Genomic DNA, 19,833 nt, shown 5'->3' with positions numbered 1-19,833 from the left:
AGGCTCTGGAGTGTCCAAGAAAAGCAGTTTCCAGGGGCAGCTTGCTTTGTTTGTGTATTTAACATGGACAAATCCATGCCATTCCTTTTCCTAATTTCTTTCATAGACCTGTTAGAGGTATTTTGACTATAAATATTAAGTAAGATATCCTTAGGCAGACAACTAACATGGAAATATAGTTGTAAACAGGGGCTCAAAATGGAAGATAAGAGCACTCTTTAGCACTGCTATCTGAAACATATATTATCATAATATTTACTCTTCTGGGATCTGTTCTTGAACTTCATGTCCAGCCAGTAATGACTCAAAGTTTAAAGAGCTACAAAACTTTAAAGACCTCCACCTCCAAAGAGGTGGTCAGCACTTTTTTAAATGTCTGTTTGTAATTACATTATTCTCTGATTTCTTTTTAGCAGAAAATAAGCACTAATGGTTCTTTAGACAGCATTAACATATTTTTCCCAAAAGATAATGATTCTGCTTTATGACAACTTTACAAAATTGTTATCATATAACGTAAAAGTAAAAACATTTCTGGGTGGAGAACATTAAGAAATAAACACGTACAATTAAGGCAAGTGCTCAGAAGAAATCTATGTTTAGATTCCTGCTCTGATTCAAATGTAAATCTTTTAGACTACATCATCTTTTAATCTGGCAGAACAGGAAATTGGTTTTATGTTCTAACTTAGTGCTGTAACTAACAGGATAGAGGGAATGAACATTTCTGTTTCTCTCAAGCAATCAAACAGATCTTTCTAATGGAATTTAATTGAAACAAAAATTTATCCTATGTTTGTTCAGTTTTCCTGTGAGAAAACTTATTTTGATAAAAATTGACCATTAAAAAACACTCTGTTCAGTTTTAGTTTAGGTGACATTCTGTGCATATTTACATAGATATATATGCAACTTCAGCATTTTCCTTATATTTTCACTTTAAAATACAGGACTGCCCACATAGCATGAGGTATTGTTTCTGTATGCCTGTACACAAATGACACAGGGTGTTTCTGCCTTTATTATTTGGTTAATGAGGATGTGTTGGAAAAACAGTATTTTTCTTGTTTACTCTGGAGTGAATCTGTTCCTTGCTGCCTGTAAATGCTATTAGAGCCATCTCCATAGCAACTCATTGCGATGCCAGGAAGGTGTTCCTGGAGTAGCAGCCACAGAGAGAGATCATGAGAATCTCTTAGAAAGAAGGATTTTCTGTTTAGGTTCATACACCTAGTAAGCGAAAGAGAGGAGGCACAAACAATAAAATAATCAATGCACTGAGGCCTGTAGGTCTCGTCTGAATAGTTTTTACAGTTACTATACCTTGGAGTTACTGCACTCTTGAGTTGATGGGCGAGTGCTTTCTGTCTTCAGAGAATATAGGTAGTAGGCTGGAATCTTGGTTACCACAGGCCGCTTAGATTTCTCTTTTTCAGAGCTGTCTAAGCTCGTCAGCAAAGGAAACAGGTTTTGTCTGTTCTTTCCATCTCTGTATTATTAACAATTATTATAATTAATTTCACAGACATGAACGTTTACTTCATTTTGAAAGCTGAAATGAAATCATCTTAACTGTCAAGCTCTATTTAGTCTGTGCAAGTATATAACTGACTGGGATGGTTTTGAACACTTTACATGGATCATTGCTCCTGTCAAAAACTGCTCACCAGTGTCATTAATATTTACAGTTCCATCCTCAAATTGCTCTTTATATTTTATATAACATTGCAGGTAAATCAGCCTGCAAGACCGTTCTTGACCACCTCCTCCTGGGTAAAAATCATGTCACGAGCATGGAAGCAGTTAAACCTGGTTTTGTTTTCTTTTGCACAGACCATAATGCACAGAACTCAGCTCTCGTTGCCTATGCTAAAAAATGAGAGCATCTTGCATCTTAGAGTATTTTACTGGCTAATAGCCTAAATATGAGTATTTATTGGACTCATTATGCATGAAATGAAAAGGCACAAGTAATCGAAAGGAGCAGTGTTGAGGACAGCAGAGAGGACATCTTTTCGAAGGAGAAAAGATTCCTTCTGCAGAAGAGAAGATGGTGTCACTGTGATAAAGTGATAAAGAAACCTTCTGCCTTAATAAGAAAAGACTTGGCTAATAAGCTATGCTTGGTTCCCTTAGACAAATTTATTACTCTCACTTAACATGGACATCGTTATTAATTAGGCAAGCAGAAGTCATATCGTTCTGTCAGCAGAGATGCTGCATTACCCTGAAGTTGGTCATAAGCCAAAGACTTTCCTCGCAGTCGGTCCTTCTGCAAGAATACTTTCCTTCCAGTCGGGAATTAGGATACTGCTGTGGCTTTTGTGACTGTTCGTACTTCAGAGAACCTGTAGTAATTCACATAAGGAACGTCAGGGACAATGGTGCAGCTGATCATTACCCCTGTGAAAGAATTCTTAAAAATTAACATGAAATCAGCTAATGTCCATAACTGATTAGTAAGAGATTATAAAAGTACAGCATCATAGCTGATTTTTAAATGGGTAGAATAACATTTTATGTTTTAGCCAAAATGAGCAGTCTTAGAAATTAATTAGGATTCCTGCTTAATCCAGCCCTGTTTTTGGGACTCCTAACAAGTTTATCTTAAATTTGCAGAGACTTTTGTACAATTCTCAGTTGGATTCCTAAGAGAAATTTCATTGTAAATTTCTTTCTTCTCTTGGACATTCACATAGCTGTCTTTTAACTTTGTCTACATATTGTCTCCTACAGTTAACCATTGTATGTTTGAGAAGATGGTTAGATCTATAAGTATGGCATATAGTTTTCAATTTTTACATGCCTAAACACAAATGGAAGACTAAAGAAAGGTCTAATAGCAAAAAGGAGTAGAAGCTATAGGAAAGAGAGCCTTGCAGAGTTACCAAATTATTTTTACAAGCAGAATGAAATAACATTAAGAAGGAAATGTATATCTCATAAGTATGTTGACAATTCCTTTTAAGCTTACGTATACCTTTCAAATAAGCTGAATTTTTCTTACCCTGGACTTATTTATGGACATGCATAATAAAATCACGAGTACATACAAAACATCAGATTAGAACTGGTCAAAAAATAAAATTATTATTCTATGTAAAATTTATCATATTAATTTTTTTCATTCTAAATAAGAATTTCACAAAATATAAAGTCCCATAATATTTCAGGTTTGTTTTTTATGTTTTTCTGGTATAAAGAAATTTTATTTTGAATTTTATTTGTCATCTTTTTAATTTTTTTACATTACTCTGTGTTGTTAGTGAGTACATTATATGTGTTGTGTATCACAGTATGATATAGTAGTTGAAATATTTTATGTGAAAATCAATGAGGGGAAATTCTACCTGTATATTTTCTTAATCAAAATATGTCTTCCTTTGAATAGATAAATAGCAAAAACATGGTTTAACATTGTACGTCCATTTAGTTCTCCTTTCTGTTTTCATCCTCTAGGAGTAATGGAATATTTAGTAAAACTGAGTACAATTATTGCTTGCAATGCTAGTAATAAAATACACATTTTTATTTAATCACTTCAAAAGACTATTCTGAGATTTTTGCACTTTTCAAAGACATTTTAATAAAGATCAGTCCCACTATAGCTTGTGACACTGTAGCTTTTGACACCTTTATTTTTCACATTCTACTCAAAAAGTCATTCCGTTTGCATAGCCATATCCTATTCTTCTGGACAGGCAAAAAGCCTAACAGAACAGGAGAAGCTAACGGCATGATTTAAAAGCTGTCAAACCTTAACTGTGCCAAACGAAATAAAGAAATGTATTCTGGAACCAAGCATTGCAGTAAGCTGCCTCCCATTTAAAAACAGGGGCCATGAGTTCAATTACTTTTAGTGACAGCCGTTCCTGTGATCCCACATAGTGCCGTAGTGTTTTTTTTCAAATAAGGTTTATTAGAGGTTCATGCATGATTGCATTAGTAATAATAAATTATTCTGTTGACTCTTGTCAAGAACAAGTGAAGAGGAGTTCAAAATATTTTTAGTTTCATCTTAGGTTATAGCTATGAAGAGCTAAATCCTTCTCTTGGAGTGAAATGTACCTTATACATTGGTTTGTCAAACTCTTAGCTGAGTTCCATTCAGTTATCCGGGGCGTAGCCCTGGGAAAATAATGGACTTTAGACCACACTTAAGATTAGACAAGAAGTGTGGTTGTACTGTACAAATATCTATTCTACCTCAAAGAAGTGAGAGGTGGCCAGTGCCTTTACTCAGCCAGTTCCTGCTGATAGGGAACTGTTGTCAGGTGCTAGAGGATATGTTTTCTGTTGTTGCACATATTCACAAGATTAAACATTTGTCACGGTGCTGCTTATCTGTGCACTTTGAGGTTGAATGTGCAGTAGAGCATAGCTGTCATTAACAACAGCCTAGACATTATGACCTCTTTTTTTGAGCACTGCATAGAGGTGGTCAAAACATGCCATGAGCAAAATGACATTTTAGTTTTAGCAGAGGCCAGAATGAGAAAAAAAGGACAAAAGCATTTGTCTAGGAGATATGCTGTTATTTAGCTTCATTCAACTAGTTCACCTACATAGCCCTTCTGTCTTGGAAAAAATATATATTTGGGAATATATCTATTTTTTGAAATGTTATTTTGAACATATAAAAGCCAGTGCTCATTCTGATTTTTCCATTCATGAATTGCTGCTGTTAAGGTGCTAAGCTTAGGACTTAATGAAATGTAGGTTAGGGAGGAGATAGGCTCTGCCAAGACTGGTGATTTTTAAATCTGAGCAACTCAGTTTTGTCATGGTGATTGCACAGAGAGGGTGTATTTCCTCCATAGCTGATTTTTCTAGAAGCTGTGGAGCAAATTTGAACCATGTGCTGTCCTGGCTTTCTTGAGCAGGTCTGTCATGTCTACTGAATAAAAGGGAGGGAGGAATATAGTGCTCATTCTACCACTGCCTACTTACCTACCCAAGAACAATAGTTTCATAGAGACCAGTGTAGATTTATTGGCTTTTTGTGTTCATAGTCTCCTTTCAGGGGAAAACCTCCTGGACAGTGCGAGAAACAAAAATCCTCAGCCAGTTATAGGTTCTTGACTCTCTGAGCTGACTAGAACAGTGGAAGGTGTTCCTCCCACTTGTATCAGCTGGTTATGGTCCACTGGGCACCCAAACAGTTGGCCTATAACCAAAAGGCAATCCTATCCAGTGAGTCGCCTGCACTGATCTCATCTGTGCCCTCTGCAACAGGGTAGCATTGTAAAAGTTGCACCCAATCTACATATACCCAAATTTCCAGATGTATTTGCAAGGACAGCTGGTGAGTCTGTGGCTTGTGACAGCTGCTTTGCTATAGTCGGGAGAAAATTAATTAAAATTTTTCCTGCAAGTGTATTTTGCTCAAGGATGAACTATGTGCCAGAATGTTTGCATAGTGTCCTCTATTTTTCAGAAAAAAATCATTTAAAAACATTTTAGTGATGGATTTCCTGGTTAACTAGGTTATTCTTTGATTTACTGTCAATTAAAAATGCTAGTAACCATTAAATGTTACGTATTTCTGCAATCTGATATCCATTGCGTATTGTTATGTTGAAAAACCAGAAGTAACATATTTTTTCCCAGTTTCAAAGCCAGCGACCTAACTGCTGGCAGCCACTACAGTCTCTACTAGCAGAATGGATAAATTTTACATTGGATTTTGTAAGCCATCACAAATATGGCCTTGTTTACTTAGCCTCTATAGAGAAAACAGGACAGATGGACTTTTTATATTGTTTAAATAAATCTCTTACTTCTTTTGGCAGCTTTCCACACTAAGATGAGCGAATACAATAGGTTAGAGAAGTTATTCTTTGTTCTTTGTTCTTCTCAGGTGAATAGAAAAATGACACCTTTTATGGAATTTATCTAGTTTAAAAGTTTGTCGCAATATGTTGGGAATTGATTTATTAAATTATTTAAAGTTATGCCAGAGCATTCTGTAAACTAAGATATACTGTGTTGTTCTGTACCATTCTGGACACAAATATCTTGTTTAAGATTCTCTGAGATGTCAGTGTTTAGGCCAAAACCCTAATTTTTAGTTCCTGAGCTCTCAGTAGTTACTACAGTGTTATAATATTTAAAATATCATTTAAAAATATTAGGTTTGAGGCATAGACATTTACAGTAAGAAGTATTAATTGATGTATGGCAGATTATATAACTTCAGATTTTCATCAGGACAGTGATCTACTGGACCGACGGAAACATTGCTTTGGTGTCCAGTCTGAAACTGGGGAAGATCTCTACTTTTCTGTGGAACTGGAGTCTGACCTAACACTATGGGAAAAAGCCTTCCAAACAGCGACTTTTTTAGAAGTTGAAAGGATACAGGTGAGAACAACTGCCTTAATGATTATCTTTTAGTACATTAACAAATTATAGTTATCCAAGATAATGGGGCAACTTAAGAAATTCTCTGACCTACTCAAATTTCAAAGTTCTCAAATTACTATTATGGTAGGTATGCAATAATATTAAAAAAAAAAAAAAAGTTTTGTAACTTTTCCCATGGAGCTTGCAATCTAAAGTTCAGAAAACATAACCTCAGTCATTCTGAGTAGGTGATACTTAAATATTAACTAAGGTTTATGAACAGAAGAGGAAAAACAATCTTCATATATCAGGGCCAAAACAGCTCTTTAGGTATCGTTCTTACATACTGTCATACATACCTTATATGTTACTAAGTGACATAAAAGAACCTTACAGGAATTAAATTGTCCTTGCAATAAACAGGACTGAGAATACACTGAGTGAGAGTATTGAATAGCCATGAATATGCAAATGACAACAAAACTGAGCTTCAAATGTGTTATTCTTTTCACACATTTCTTGTTCTTTGTATATCTCCTCACTTGTCAGATGACCCAGCAGAGACGGATGACATTTAGGTCCAAATTACTGGTGGAATTTTATAGCAAAAATTGCATATTAGAGTGGTTTTATTTAAAGATAACTATATTTTTCATGTGACCAAAAATTATGGTTTTTTATTTAAAATAGAGGAAAAACATTATAATTCACCTAATTCTAGTTGTTATCTTGATGTTCTCATCATGAACATACGTGGTTGGAAGAGGCTTGATTGATATTGCCGTGCGTTATCCTGTATACTCACCTAAAAAAGTCATGTTAGCATATTAGCCTGTGCAAATACTGGATAGTGCTCACTTTCTATACATTCATTTTCTGCATCCTCCTGTGAGCACAGGCTCTGACAGTCTGTTATTTAGACAAATTGTTAGTTTTACATTAGCGCTCTCCTGACCTATAAAGCAACACTGCAGATGGAGTTAGTATATACAGCTGATACAGCTGATAGTCTATTTTGGAAAAAGCTGCATTGCTGTCAATCTTAATGTGTATTAGCTTTATTGGAGGAGGAGCCTGAGAAGGTACGTTTTTTTATCTTTAACTTGATGCACTCTGCTACCTTTTCAGGAGCTATTCTTAGCTTTTGAACTTTGATTGTCCTCTTGAAAAATGAAAGTGTTGTTTTTCTGTATAAAAATTGCAACAATATATTCTTGCTACTAAGCATTTGAAATCCTTTGTCTTTCTCAGGTAGCTTGTTTGTAAAGCACTACTGAGCTATCATTAAAAGAATATGTTGCAATTTTCTCAAATAACTTTTAGTCAGGAGGACACTTCATATTTGTTCTTTCACAGATTCCTGCTGTAGTGCTCCTTGTTTAGCTTCTCTTAGATTTTAGAATCACAGCTATGCAAAATGTTTCCCTTAGCTCCCCAAAAGACTTTTTCTAATAATCTTAACTTCAAATTTTTCCCTTTCCACCTTTTCTTTCACTCTATTGACTTTTAGATGAGCAATTATGGACTGAAAATATTCATTTCCTGAGCTAGTTCAATTATAGCGAATTTGAGAAAGTGGGTGAATAGCCATCTCTTGATGGCTTGTTACTGTGAAACGTACACCTATGATTTCATCTGTTTTTTATGTTTTGCCTTTATTCTTGCCTCTTGTGTCCCAGTTTGGAAAAAAAACAGAGTATTAATTTTTAATATAACTGGTCTTGGCTTTACCTGTTTTGTTTTCAATAGTTTGTTATTGTGCTTTCATCCATGAGTTTCGTGCAGATTCATGTAAAATCTGAAAAAGATATTAGGTTTGAATAGTCGCATAATTTGTCTCCAAAGAGTTCTTTTAAGAACATGATCTTATTGTTCTGTGAGAAAAAAAGATGACAGTTTCAAAGTCAAGGTATCACTGTGAATTCTGAATAAAATTTATTTTTGTGCAATCATATTCATAGAAAACGTGCAGTAAGTAATCTCATTACATACCCTTTTAACTCTGAATGAAAATCCAGGTGTATGCAGGTTTGTCTTACTGTGAAATCAGATAATTTTGAAAATGTAACTGCAATTAAAATTATTTAAATGTGGTGTGTACTATGCCATAATACCAGTGTTTCTCAGCTAGTACAAACTGGCATAGCTCAGCTGAGGTTAATGGGGGCCCTATTCTGATGTACTTCTAAATAATATATTACAAACCCAAATGCTGAAAAAGATGCCTCATTATAAACAAGTAAGAAATTCTATTTAAGCCTAAATTAATAGTTTCTGTCAGAAGCATATCTACAACAAAAGTTAATAACACTGTTTTATTTAGGAAAGAAATATATTAGAGGGAGAGAAAGACAGTAAAGGTGATAATGGTTTGGCAAGAACATGTGATACAATTTATGACATTGTACAGATGCCATTAGAGTATGTTACAGTTACTCTTTATTTAGTTTTCTTTAGAGTAGTAAGACAGTCTAATGCATTATCGTAAGTAGATACTAAAAGAAAAAAGTAAAAACTCACTGCAAATGGAGGTCCTATTCCTTAACTATCTCACAGTGTCTTTATGTGAAGAATCTGAGACTGCTACAGCATGGATAATGTGCAATTATACGTTTTACAGATTCTCTTGATGTTCCTACTCTTTTATGCTAAAACTTTTACCTGTCTCAACATGAATTTTTTTTCTTGCTATCCTCGTTTGCATTGTAGTTGCTTATTCCCTAATATAAGAAATACCATGTAAGCTGCCTTGTGGTACAGTTTAAAGCTTGTCTCCACTGAAATTGAATCTGAGTTTGAAAGTCTGACTTAAATCTTGGACCTAGCTTACAGTAGACTTCCAATGTATCTTTTTTTCCATAATTTAAACTGTGTATATTGTGGGAGCAGAGTCTAAGGAATATAATACTTTAAGTTGTCTCCTTCAGCACCTGACCTGCAGAGTTATTCATAAACTCAATCTAAGATTCTCTATTGAGTGAGAAAACAAGAAGTAAGTGCTGAAATCTTCTGTTTTCTTTTGAAGGGATGCTTCAGTTTTGATAAGTTGTTTTTGGTTAGGTGTTTATGAGCTCTATGTAAGAAATCAGGAGCCAAAGACAAACAATCATGATATTTTTTAACAGTCACTTGAAAGGCTTTAAAATGCATATCAAATATACAAGAACTTTTAAATTCTTAAGTCTCCTGTGAAGTATTTCTTCATTTTTGTTTTCTCCAAATGCCTAACTTAAAAGACAAATTAGAGAAAATAAAGATGAGAAAATTTTGAGCAGTGTTAATGAGTGTCTTAAAGCTCCCATTCTAGCTCTGACCTGTGACCAGAATCTTATGCTACAAACGTGCATAATAAAAAGGACATTCTTCCGAAAATACACTAAAATCTTGCTGTCCACAGATCCTATTATTGTTTTTAGATTTTTGCTTATGTTAATTGTTTTGAATATCTTTGAAATACATATCCTGAAGGCATAGACTGATCTTACATGTAAGTAAAAACCAACTACTCCACTGATGATCTGCACCTTGCAATGCAGTTTTTTCCTACCGATATCCACACTGTGATATTTCTGCACCAGCTGTGTGCTGCTTTGCAGAAAGACTACCTTCAGTCTAGGAGGCAGGTAACTTTTTCAGTGCAGCATTGAACCCAGGCTGATATGTCCTGCTTCTCATAAATCTTAATTTCTCAGTGAGGCTAATTAGCCCAGGCACGACGCTGTGCTTAAGCAATACTGTCTGCCAGCTCAGTATGGTGCTGCAATGTAGATCAGACCTCGGGTGTTGAGGTAGGAGGTCAGATGAGTTAGACAGCAGTACATATTTTATGTCTAAGTGAGATATTGTCTCCTTGCCAAATTTCAGTACTCAGTAAAGACTGTATGTCTGTTCTAGATGAACTGGAGGTACGGAAATAAATAAGTTGTTATTTTATTCACCTTTACTGCAAGTTATCAAGAGAATTGTACAAAACTGTACATTTTTGTTTTGCATGCAGGACTTCAACATTTCGGTATGTGACAATTCATTAAGTAGACTCAATGGGAAATATATGACTTTGCAAAAGGCAAAATCATCTCTTTTTCTAACAACACTCATTCAGGATCAAAGTTTACATTTTCATAGCAGTTTTATGGTGTAGCCACTCCAAAAAGAGCCACTCTTATTTGCTGATATAAAACAAATAAAATATCACTCTGACACCACAGAATTTCATGGATTTTGTAATTAAAGTTGTTGTTTTCCTACACTGGTAATTATAATAACTGAGTGCAGGTCTGTGCCATATAAATTCACATTTTAGACATGCAGTGGAGTATGTTAAGTTCTTTCAGTGTTGGAAGCTACCACAATAGACCTGTCATTGCTTTTCACCTCAACAGCAGCAGCAGGAAATCTTTTCTTTAGGAAGTGACAATTACAGCTTTTAAACACCTTTGGTGAATCACACAATAACATATGATTTACTGTTACTGAGCGATAGTGCAAAACTCATCTTCTAGGCCATGGATTGCTTCTGCTTCTGAACCATGGATTGGCATACTTTGTCTATAGACTGATTTAAAGATTGCTCATGCGCCTTACTGACAGCTAATACAGAGTCGTCTTGGGAGAGATACACATCACTATACCTGAGCTCCAGGACGTGCAGACCAAATTTATCCAACAACTCTTTGGATGCAGTTGAGACCTAGTTTGATCTAGGAAAGCAATTCTCGCGAATATTTTAGTGCCAGGAAAAAAATCTATATTAAAATGTGAGAAACTCAATTTAAAACAACAAAAGAATCCATATAGCTATGAACTTTTCTTTTGCCTTTGGTATCAGCATCAGTATGTCTATATCATCTCTTAGGAGCTGTAAATGAGCCTTCCAGCTTCTTGTGTTCTGGGGAAGACCACTTAGATGCATATCCAAAGAATATCTAAGTAAAGGCATCTGATTTAGTCTTAATATTTCCCTTGATAACCAAAATGCCATAAATAATGACACACACCTTTGTAACATTGATAATTTAGTAACTTACATCATTGTGTTCGAATTCATAATTTATGTTTTGGTTCTTTAGCGCATTTTAGATCATATATTTTTTTTTCTCATTTCGTACCTTTAGGGGTGTAAGCGAGAATTGAAGAATATAATTATATCTATCTCATTTAATGTGAAGGGTAAAATTTCTATAAAATAAGAATGGCCTTTTTAAAGCATTTACTACATCAAATTTGAAAATAATTTAACATTTTGACAGGTTTTTTGGTGAAAAATTCAAGCTTATTGTTTTGAACCTGAAGACAACCCTCAGGCACAGCAATAATTTTGATCCTGAAAATGTCACTAATAGATGTCTCAAGCCATGTATCAAAGTCTGATGTTATGGAAATAAATAGATAAATATTAAAAAAAAAAATAGAATGAGAAAGTCTTTCAGGATTTCAAGGTTTTCTCATAGAAACCTTTGAGATGTAGTAGCTAAAGCAAAAAGCTATTTCATATGATTACATCAATGATATTGATATTGAAATGATACATGATATTGAAATACCGTCTTTTTCACTGAGATTTAGGAGGACACCAAATAATAAACAGCATACCAAATAGATATTTTACAAATGCATTTTTTTTCCTAAAAAGCTGGCTATGTTAATGTTTGGGGAAGATTCTGTGTTTCATCTTGTAGAATGAATATGAGATAATGAAACTTCCTGTTTAGCAGTTGTCATTTTGTAAGCCACCAAGGCTGTTCAATTCTGATTTATTATTTCCTTAATAGAAGTAAAGCCTCTTTTTACAATACTTAGAAAATGTCATCACTGATATAAATCCTTTGATTTGGGATATACTCACAATGAATTGGCCTGAAATGACTTCTTTCTTATAATAAATTTGAGATATGCGCATTAGAATAAAGACACAGAAGGGCTGGCCCTAGAAGGAAGCTGAAGAATTGTATACTGTAGTAACTACCTTTTCTGATTTTTCTTTTACAGTCCAAGACATATGCCTGTGTTTTGGAGAGTCATCTTATGGGACTTACCATTGACTTCAGCATGGGCTTTGTCTGCTTTGATGCTGCCACAAAGGTAAAAGTCTAAGATTTGTTTCCATCATGGTGTTATGATTCCTTTTTATTTCTTATACTTCAGGATAAATGGTTAAGCCATCCTTAAAATGTGCTTTTTTCATTATTGCAATATATAATATTATGTCTATTCTCTTTATTTTGTTTGTGTTTTATTTTAAACTTGGGGATGATTTCTAAATAATATAAGGAGTTGCATTCTGTTATGTGTTTGTTATTGAAAAGTCAATACCAGTATCAACCTGAAACAAGCATGGAGTCTTCATTCTATAATTTCACATGAAAGCCCAGACTAGTTCAGTTTGATATTTCTTTCTCTGATGCACCTAAATTTTTGGAAGGAAATATCTCGGATACAACTTGGCATATGCTTTAAAAAGAAGCATCTTTCTGCCCTCCTGTTGCATAAGTGGGTACCTCTTTTATTATAGCAATTCCTGGCTTAATTTTTAGATATTTTTGCTTAGGTGTCTGTAAAAAGAGAAATGTCATCATACAAATGTTTTTTTCTAGTGTATACTTCTGCTGCCTAACCTCTGCATCAGCATTACACATGATCAAATAGGGGCGGCCATTCACAGAATCACAGATTGGTTTAGGTTGGAAGGGACCTCTGGAGATCATCTGGTCCAACCTCCCTGCTCAAGCAGGGTCCTCTAGAGCATATTGCCCAGGATCACATCCAGACGGGTTTTGAACATCTCCAGCAAAGGAGACTCCACTACCTCTCTGGGCAACCTGTTCCAATGCTCAGTCACCCTCACAGTGAAGAAGTTTTTTCTCGGGTTCAGGTGGAACTTCCTGTGGCTCAGTTTGTGCCCATTGCCTCTTGTCCTGTTGCTGGGCACCACGGAGAAGAGGCTGGCCTCATCCTCTTGACACTCCCCCTTCAGATACTTGTACACGTTTATGAGATTGCCTCTCAATCTTCTCTTCTCCAGGCTGAACAGGCCCAGCTCCCTCAGCCTTTCCTCATAGGAGAGATGCTCCAGTCCCCTAATCACCTTCATAGCCCTCCGCTGGACTCTCTCCAGCCGTGCCATGTCTCTCTTGTACTGGGGAGCCCAGCACTGGACACAGGACTCCAGGTGAGGCCTCCCCAGGGCTGAGGAGAGGGGCAGGATCACCTCCCTCCACCTGCTGGCAACACTCTGCCTAATGCACCCCCAGGAGACCATTGGCCTTCTTGGCCACAAGGGCACACTGCTGGCTCATGCTTAACTTGTTGTCCACCAGCACTCCCAGGTCCTTCTCGGCAGAGCTGCTTTCCAGCAGGTCAACACCCAGCCTGTCCTGGGGAATGGGGTTATTCCTCCCCAGGGGCAGGACCCTGCACTTGCCTTTGTTGAACTTCACGAGGTTCCTCTCCGCCCAGCTCTCCAGCCTCTCCAGGTCCCTCGGAATGGCAGCACAGTCTTCTGGTGCGTCAGCCATTCCCCCCCAGTATAGTATAATCAGCAAACTTGCTGAGGGTGCACTCCGTCCCTTCCTCCAGGTCACTGAGGAATACATTGAACAAGACTGGACCCAGGACTGACCCCTGGGGGACACCGCTAGCTACAGGCCTCCACCTAGACTCTGCGCCACTGACCACAGCCCTCTGAGCTCGGCCATCCAGCCAGTTCTCAATCCGCCTTGCTGAAGTCCAGGGAGACACCATCCACTGCTCTGCCCTCATCTACCCAGCCAGTCATTCCATCATAGAAGGCTACCAGATTGGTCAAGCATGATTTCCCTTTGGGGAATCCATGCTCACTACTCCTGATCACCGTCTTGTCCTCCACATGCTTAGTGAGGACCTCCAGGAGGAGCTGTCCCATCACCTTTCCAGGGATGGAGGTGAGGCTGACAGGCCTGTAGTTTCCTGGCTCCTCCTTCTTGCCCTTTTGGAAGACTGGGGTGACGCTGGCTTTCTTCCAGTCCTCAGGCACCTCTCCTGATCTCCAGGACCTTTCCAAGAGGATGGAGAGTGGCCTAGCAATGGTGTCTGCCAGCTCCCTCAGCACTCGTGGGTGCATCCCATCAGGGCCCATGGATTTATGGATGTCAAGTTTGGCCAAAAGATCTCTAACCTGGTCCTTCTCGACCAAGGGAGAGTCTTCCTTTCTCCAGCCTTCCTCTCTTGTCCCCACGGTTGGGAATTCCTGAGGACTGGCCTTAGCAGTGAAGACTGAAGCAAAGGCGGCATTCAATAACTCTGCCTTCTCTGTATCCTTTGTCACCAGGGCACCCGCCCCACTCAGCAGCGGGCCCACATTTTCCCTAGTCTTCCTTCTGCTCTTGATGTATTGGAAGAAGCCCTTCTTGTTGTCCTTGACATCCCTTGCCAGATTCAATTCCAACTGGGCCTTAGCCTTCCTTGTTGCATCCCTGCACACTCTGACAACGTCCCTGTGTTCCTCCCAAGTGGCCTGTCCCCTTTGCCACATTCTGTGTACTTCCTTCTTCTGTTGGAGTTTTGCCAGGAGTTCCTTGCTCATCCAGGCAGGTCTCCTGCCCGCTTTGCTCGACTTCTTCCTCAGAGGGATGCACTGCTCTGGAGCCTGGAGGAGGTGATGCTTGAATATTAACCAGCTTTCTTGGACCCCTCTTCCTTCTAGGGCCTGATCCCATGATATTCCCCTAAGTAGGTCCCCAAAGAGGCCAAAGTTTGCTCTCCCGAAGCAGCACACCTCTCCTCGTTGGCGTCTCCACCACCTGGGTCAAGAAATTATCATCAATCCTCTGCAGGAACCTCTTTGACTGTTTGTGCCTAGCTGTGCTGTCTTCCCAGCAGACGTCCGGGTGGTTGAAGTCCCCCAAGAGAACCAGGGCCTGTGATCGTGAGGCTACTTCCAGCTGTCTGTAGAAGGCCTCATCGACTTCCTCTTCCTGATCAGGTGGCCTGTAGTAAACCCCCGCAACAGTGTCACCCATGTTGCCCTGCCCTTTAAGCCTTACCCATAGGCTCTCAACTTGCTCTTCATCCACCCCGAGGCAGAGCTCCATACATTCTAGTTGGTCTCTCACCTAAAGGGCAACTCCACCACCTCGCCTTCCTGGCCTGTCTTTCCTGAAAAGCACCCAGCCATCCATGACAGCATCCCAGTCATGTGAACTGTCCCACCATGTCTCTCTGACTGCAATGACATCATGGCCCTGCGACCGCACACAGATCTCTAACTCTTCCTGCTTATTCTCCATGCTGCGTGCATTGGTGTACAGGCATTTCAGAGAGCCAGTCAAGCATGCAAGCTTCCCAGGAGAGGTGCAAGAGGTTCCTCTATAGTCATGTTCGATGCTGTCTCCCCTGGCTGCATGCACCCACTAGAGGCATCCTGACTTGAGTGGTGTTTTACTGAGTACCGTGTTGCTATACCATCCCCTTCCCCCATCTTGCCTAGTTTAAAGCCCTCGTTACCAGGCTGGCCCACATGTTGGCAAAGACGCGTGTGCCCCGCTTGGTGAGGTGGATCCCATCTCTCCCCATCAGCTGTCGATCTTCAAACAAGGTCCCATAGTCATAGAAACCAAAGCCCTGCTGCCAACACCAGTGGGGCAGCCAGCTGTTAACTTGGAAAACTCGCCTACTCCTCCTCCCATCCTTTCCCCTCACAGGCAAGATTGAGGAGAAAACGACCTGGGCTCCCAGACCCTTCACCACCATTCCCAGAGCTATGAAGTCCTGTTTGATGGTTTCCAATTTGCCTTTCGTGTCGTTAGCGCCCACATGGAAGATCAGCAGAGGGTAGTAGTCCGATGCATGGACAAGCCTTGGCAGTCTTTCCATTACATCTCTTATTTGAGCCCCTGGCAGGCAGCAAACCTCTCTGGACAAGAGATCAGGTCGGCAGATAGGTGCCTCTGTCCCCTGCAGCAGGGAGTCACCCAAAACAATCACTCGCCGCTGCTTCCGGGTGCTCCTGCACGGCACAGGGTCTGCCAGGGTAGTTGCCTCCCCTGGAGCCATGCCCAGCTCCTCCTCAGCTTGGAGGGCGCTGAACTTGTTCTTCAAGGGTAAGTCTTGAGGAGGAGCAAGAGCCTTTCTCCTTCTACGAGAGGTCACCAGCTTGCAGCCCTCTTCAACAGTGTTATGATGTACCATTTCACATGACACACAGCCCTCCAACAACTCCGCTGCAGTGGGGGCAGGGGACTCCTGGAGCTGAACAGTCTCCGAGAACACCCTGTCAATCTCCCGCTCATCCTCTCGGATACTATGCAGCCTACTAACTTCCTCCCGTAACTCCTTTATCTGGCGATGCAACTGGTCAACCACAGCACACCTCACACAGGAGAGCTGACTGTCAGCCCAGGCCTCACGGAGAGGCCCCAGGCACTCCCCGCAGCCTGACACCTGCAGAGCTGCATCTGCTGTCCGAGGGTCTGTCTGGGTTGAGGCCTCAGACACAGCCGATGCAGCACCTCCCGCAGCCACTGGGGAACGTGCTCTGCGGCGTGTCATGACCATGCCCCGGGGAAGGACACACCACTGTGCAAAATGGAGAGGTGCCGCCTTTGCCTTCTGGCGCCCTTCTGCGTGAACTGCTGCCTCTGTTGGCTGCGCTCTGGGAGCTGCGCTCTAGGCCTGGCTCTTATATAGGCCTCTGCCTAGCAGTGACTCACAAGGGTGCTTGACCCACCCAGTCAGGAGCCACCTGAAACAAACATTCAGTTCAGCCACCAACTATATGCCTCATGCTTTTTGCATCAGCCTCAGAAAAAAACTCTGTACAATTGAGGAAATAGTTTACTGTGTCAAGCAAATAATATGCTATCAGTTTCTACATTGTTTTAATGCAGTTCCCAATCTCAGTGAAATTATTATAGAGCCTAAGTGTGTTCACATTTGCATTAACTACTAACAAGTACTCCAAAATTTAAGCAGGCTTTACTTCTGCTATGTGACACTGTTGTTACAGAAGAATGTGAAATATCTGTTCTGAGTTCTACTTCTCCTCAATGTCTGTGTTTAGAGATGCTGCAGGTGGCAGTTGGTACTAGCAGTTGCTGAAAATGCCCTTTTCTGTCCAGGATATGCTCCTGTCCTCTATCTTAAGTCAACCCTTCCCACCACTTTACTCACACTGATCAGAACCCTTTTATTCTTTCCTCTTCATCCTGCTACTTTTTTCCCCACAGCCAAGGTATAGTGAATTTGAAATTAAAAAATATATATAGTTATTTTTGTTAAACAAATAGTTCTGTATGATTCTTCAGTGAAATTCATGATGATCAACTTTGGATGTATTACATAAAAAATCAGTGCAATGTAATTAAGGTACAGTGACTCAGAAAAATTTGTATTAGTTCCCCTGCCCCCAATAATCCTGTAACAACACTTTTGCATAAAAACAATTTGCATATTCTACAAAGTTCCTGCACAACTCTGATTCCCAGAGGACTTCAAGCTCTTTCAAAGCCATCATCTGCAGTGCAATACACACCAAATTTCAAAAAACAAACTACAAGCACAACTGCTGTTATACGTGTTACCAGTACAGAAGGGAGTAGTACCCTCTCAGCACGTTCTCAGGAAATGTACAGTGTAATTTAAAATACAGAAAAAGCTCTAGCAGAGCTGTAACTTCACTCTATTACTTTATCGGATAAGTCACTAGGCCATTCAAGTTGCACAAAATTTCTGGAGACATCATCTTAGTGAACAACATTACTTACAAAAGATATTCTCTTTTGCCCTCACAAATAGATATTTTCTTTTGCCCTCACAAATAGGTATTTTTATTCTTTCATTGCGAAGAGCAGAAAGATATTTTGAATATTAAAATTGGTAGCAGAAACACTAAGGCAATTTTTAGCTTTGGAAGCGGCTTTTCACTTGCCTCTTTTCCTCTGCTCTTCCTGCTGCCTCATGCTCCCTCAACTGGTCATGTAAGTATTATTAAACATAAATCGTGCCAAACCCCAATATTAAAATTTGTGCAGCAAGAAATTAGCATCTAACTTCCAGTGCAGTCCAGGAGACACCTGACTAGGTAGGTTGGGAACCCTACCTGATGGAAACACCTTTTTCTTCTCTACTCCAATTGAAAATGCACATCCGAGGGCCAGAAGATCCACACTGCAAGACCGCTGGAATGAAGCTTTGATGACTTGGTGACAACCAGAGGAAAACTAAGAGGGAATTTTCCATCTTTCATGTCTCCCAAGCTTGAGAAGGCCAATACAACATCACAAAACTATAAGGCAATTCCCTCTCCCCATCATCTCTGAAGTCACAGAATGAAGGCGTCCTGAGGGGACGTGCTCAGCCCCCACAAAATTCTGGAATTTTAAGCCAAGCATTAACTACAGCCAGGTGTCTGGGGCTCTTGAGGGTCTAAATACTGATAAAAGAGGACATGTCTGCAGAGTCTGAAAGAGATTTCATCAAAGTGAGAAAGGGTAGCAGATGTGTGAAGGAATTGCCTTCAGAAAGGGAAGAGCTTCATAGGCATTATGTTGACAAAAACAGCAGGGATAAAACACCTCATAAACTGGAGGAAATACATTTTCATTGTAGTGAAATTCTCAGTTATAAGACATTCTTATTTGTGAGACAAAGAACAGGGTACATAAGGCATCTTCTGAAACTGACAGACTGTCCTACTCCTCCTCCTTCTCTTCTGGCATCCTTGCAGTGGGTAACAGCTGACAAAACACTTGTCTGCCCCAGACCAACCTAAACAATCCCTCAGTCGGCGCCTCATTCACTACACTTCCATACTGTCTGCAAGGAAAAGCAGTGGGCTCCTTTTAGTCTGTCACATCCATCACCAACCACCTGCTGTGTCCCTCTGGTCCTCAAAGTTCCTGATGCTGCCCACATCCTGTGGCAGGAGTGATTTCCCCTAAAAAAAACTCTTTCACCTTTTTTGAAGTTACACTTACCTCCTAACTTCACTTCCACCTTTTATACTTGTGCTGTTCGTGTGTTCTCTGCATTTCTTGCACTTTCCATGTTTGCATTTTAGACTGATAAAATCAATTTTACCTTAAAGCTTGCTAATTTTTCTTTTAAAAGTGGTGTTTGTTTTCCTTCATGGAGAAAGCAACCAGTGCTTGCAAAGCTCAGAAGACCTGAGAATCCTGAAGGTTTGGGATTTTGTTTTAATTTTATTTGAGGCAGAAAGCCAGGCAAGCAAATGCACTTTAAGATAAAGGCACAGTGTGTTAAACATCCTAATCTATTACACAGCATGCATACCAGAGAATGCCACATACTGATCCATACATTAGGCATGGAAACATGAGATCCTGTACACTAGGAACACAGAAAAACAAATGGGTAACAGTAGCTTAGATGATTAAAGTCCTTAAAGACTTATAATGTTAAGATCCCAAGACCTTTTTTTTTTTTTTTTTTTTTTTTCACGTAGAAACCCAGACCTCCCAGAATGGAGTATTGTAGGCATACAACCCACAAGAA

At 39.5% G+C, this 19,833-nt stretch overlaps 1 protein-coding gene across 14 annotated transcripts in view; it reads left to right on the top strand.

The window, feature by feature from the left end:
* SNTG1 (syntrophin gamma 1) overlaps positions 1 to 19,833 on the top strand; it is a 353,322-nt gene that overhangs the window by 308,666 nt on the left and 24,823 nt on the right. For all 14 annotated transcript variants that reach the window (XR_693802.2, XM_009673187.2, XM_068932745.1 and 11 more), the window contains 2 exons: positions 6,211 to 6,363; positions 12,334 to 12,426. Coding sequence is in view for 13 of the 14 variants with exons in the window: in XM_009673187.2 (XP_009671482.1) it covers positions 6,211 to 6,363; positions 12,334 to 12,426 (246 nt within the window). In the remaining variant the exon portion in view is untranslated. The remainder of the gene's footprint in view (positions 1 to 6,210; positions 6,364 to 12,333; positions 12,427 to 19,833) is intronic.

Source organism: Struthio camelus, chromosome 2, assembly GCF_040807025.1.
Source record: "Struthio camelus isolate bStrCam1 chromosome 2, bStrCam1.hap1, whole genome shotgun sequence".
In the NCBI taxonomy this organism is placed as follows: Eukaryota; Metazoa; Chordata; class Aves; order Struthioniformes; family Struthionidae; genus Struthio; species Struthio camelus.
The sequence above is the reverse complement of the archived record's forward strand: the minus strand, read 5'-3'. Positions and strand labels throughout refer to the sequence as shown.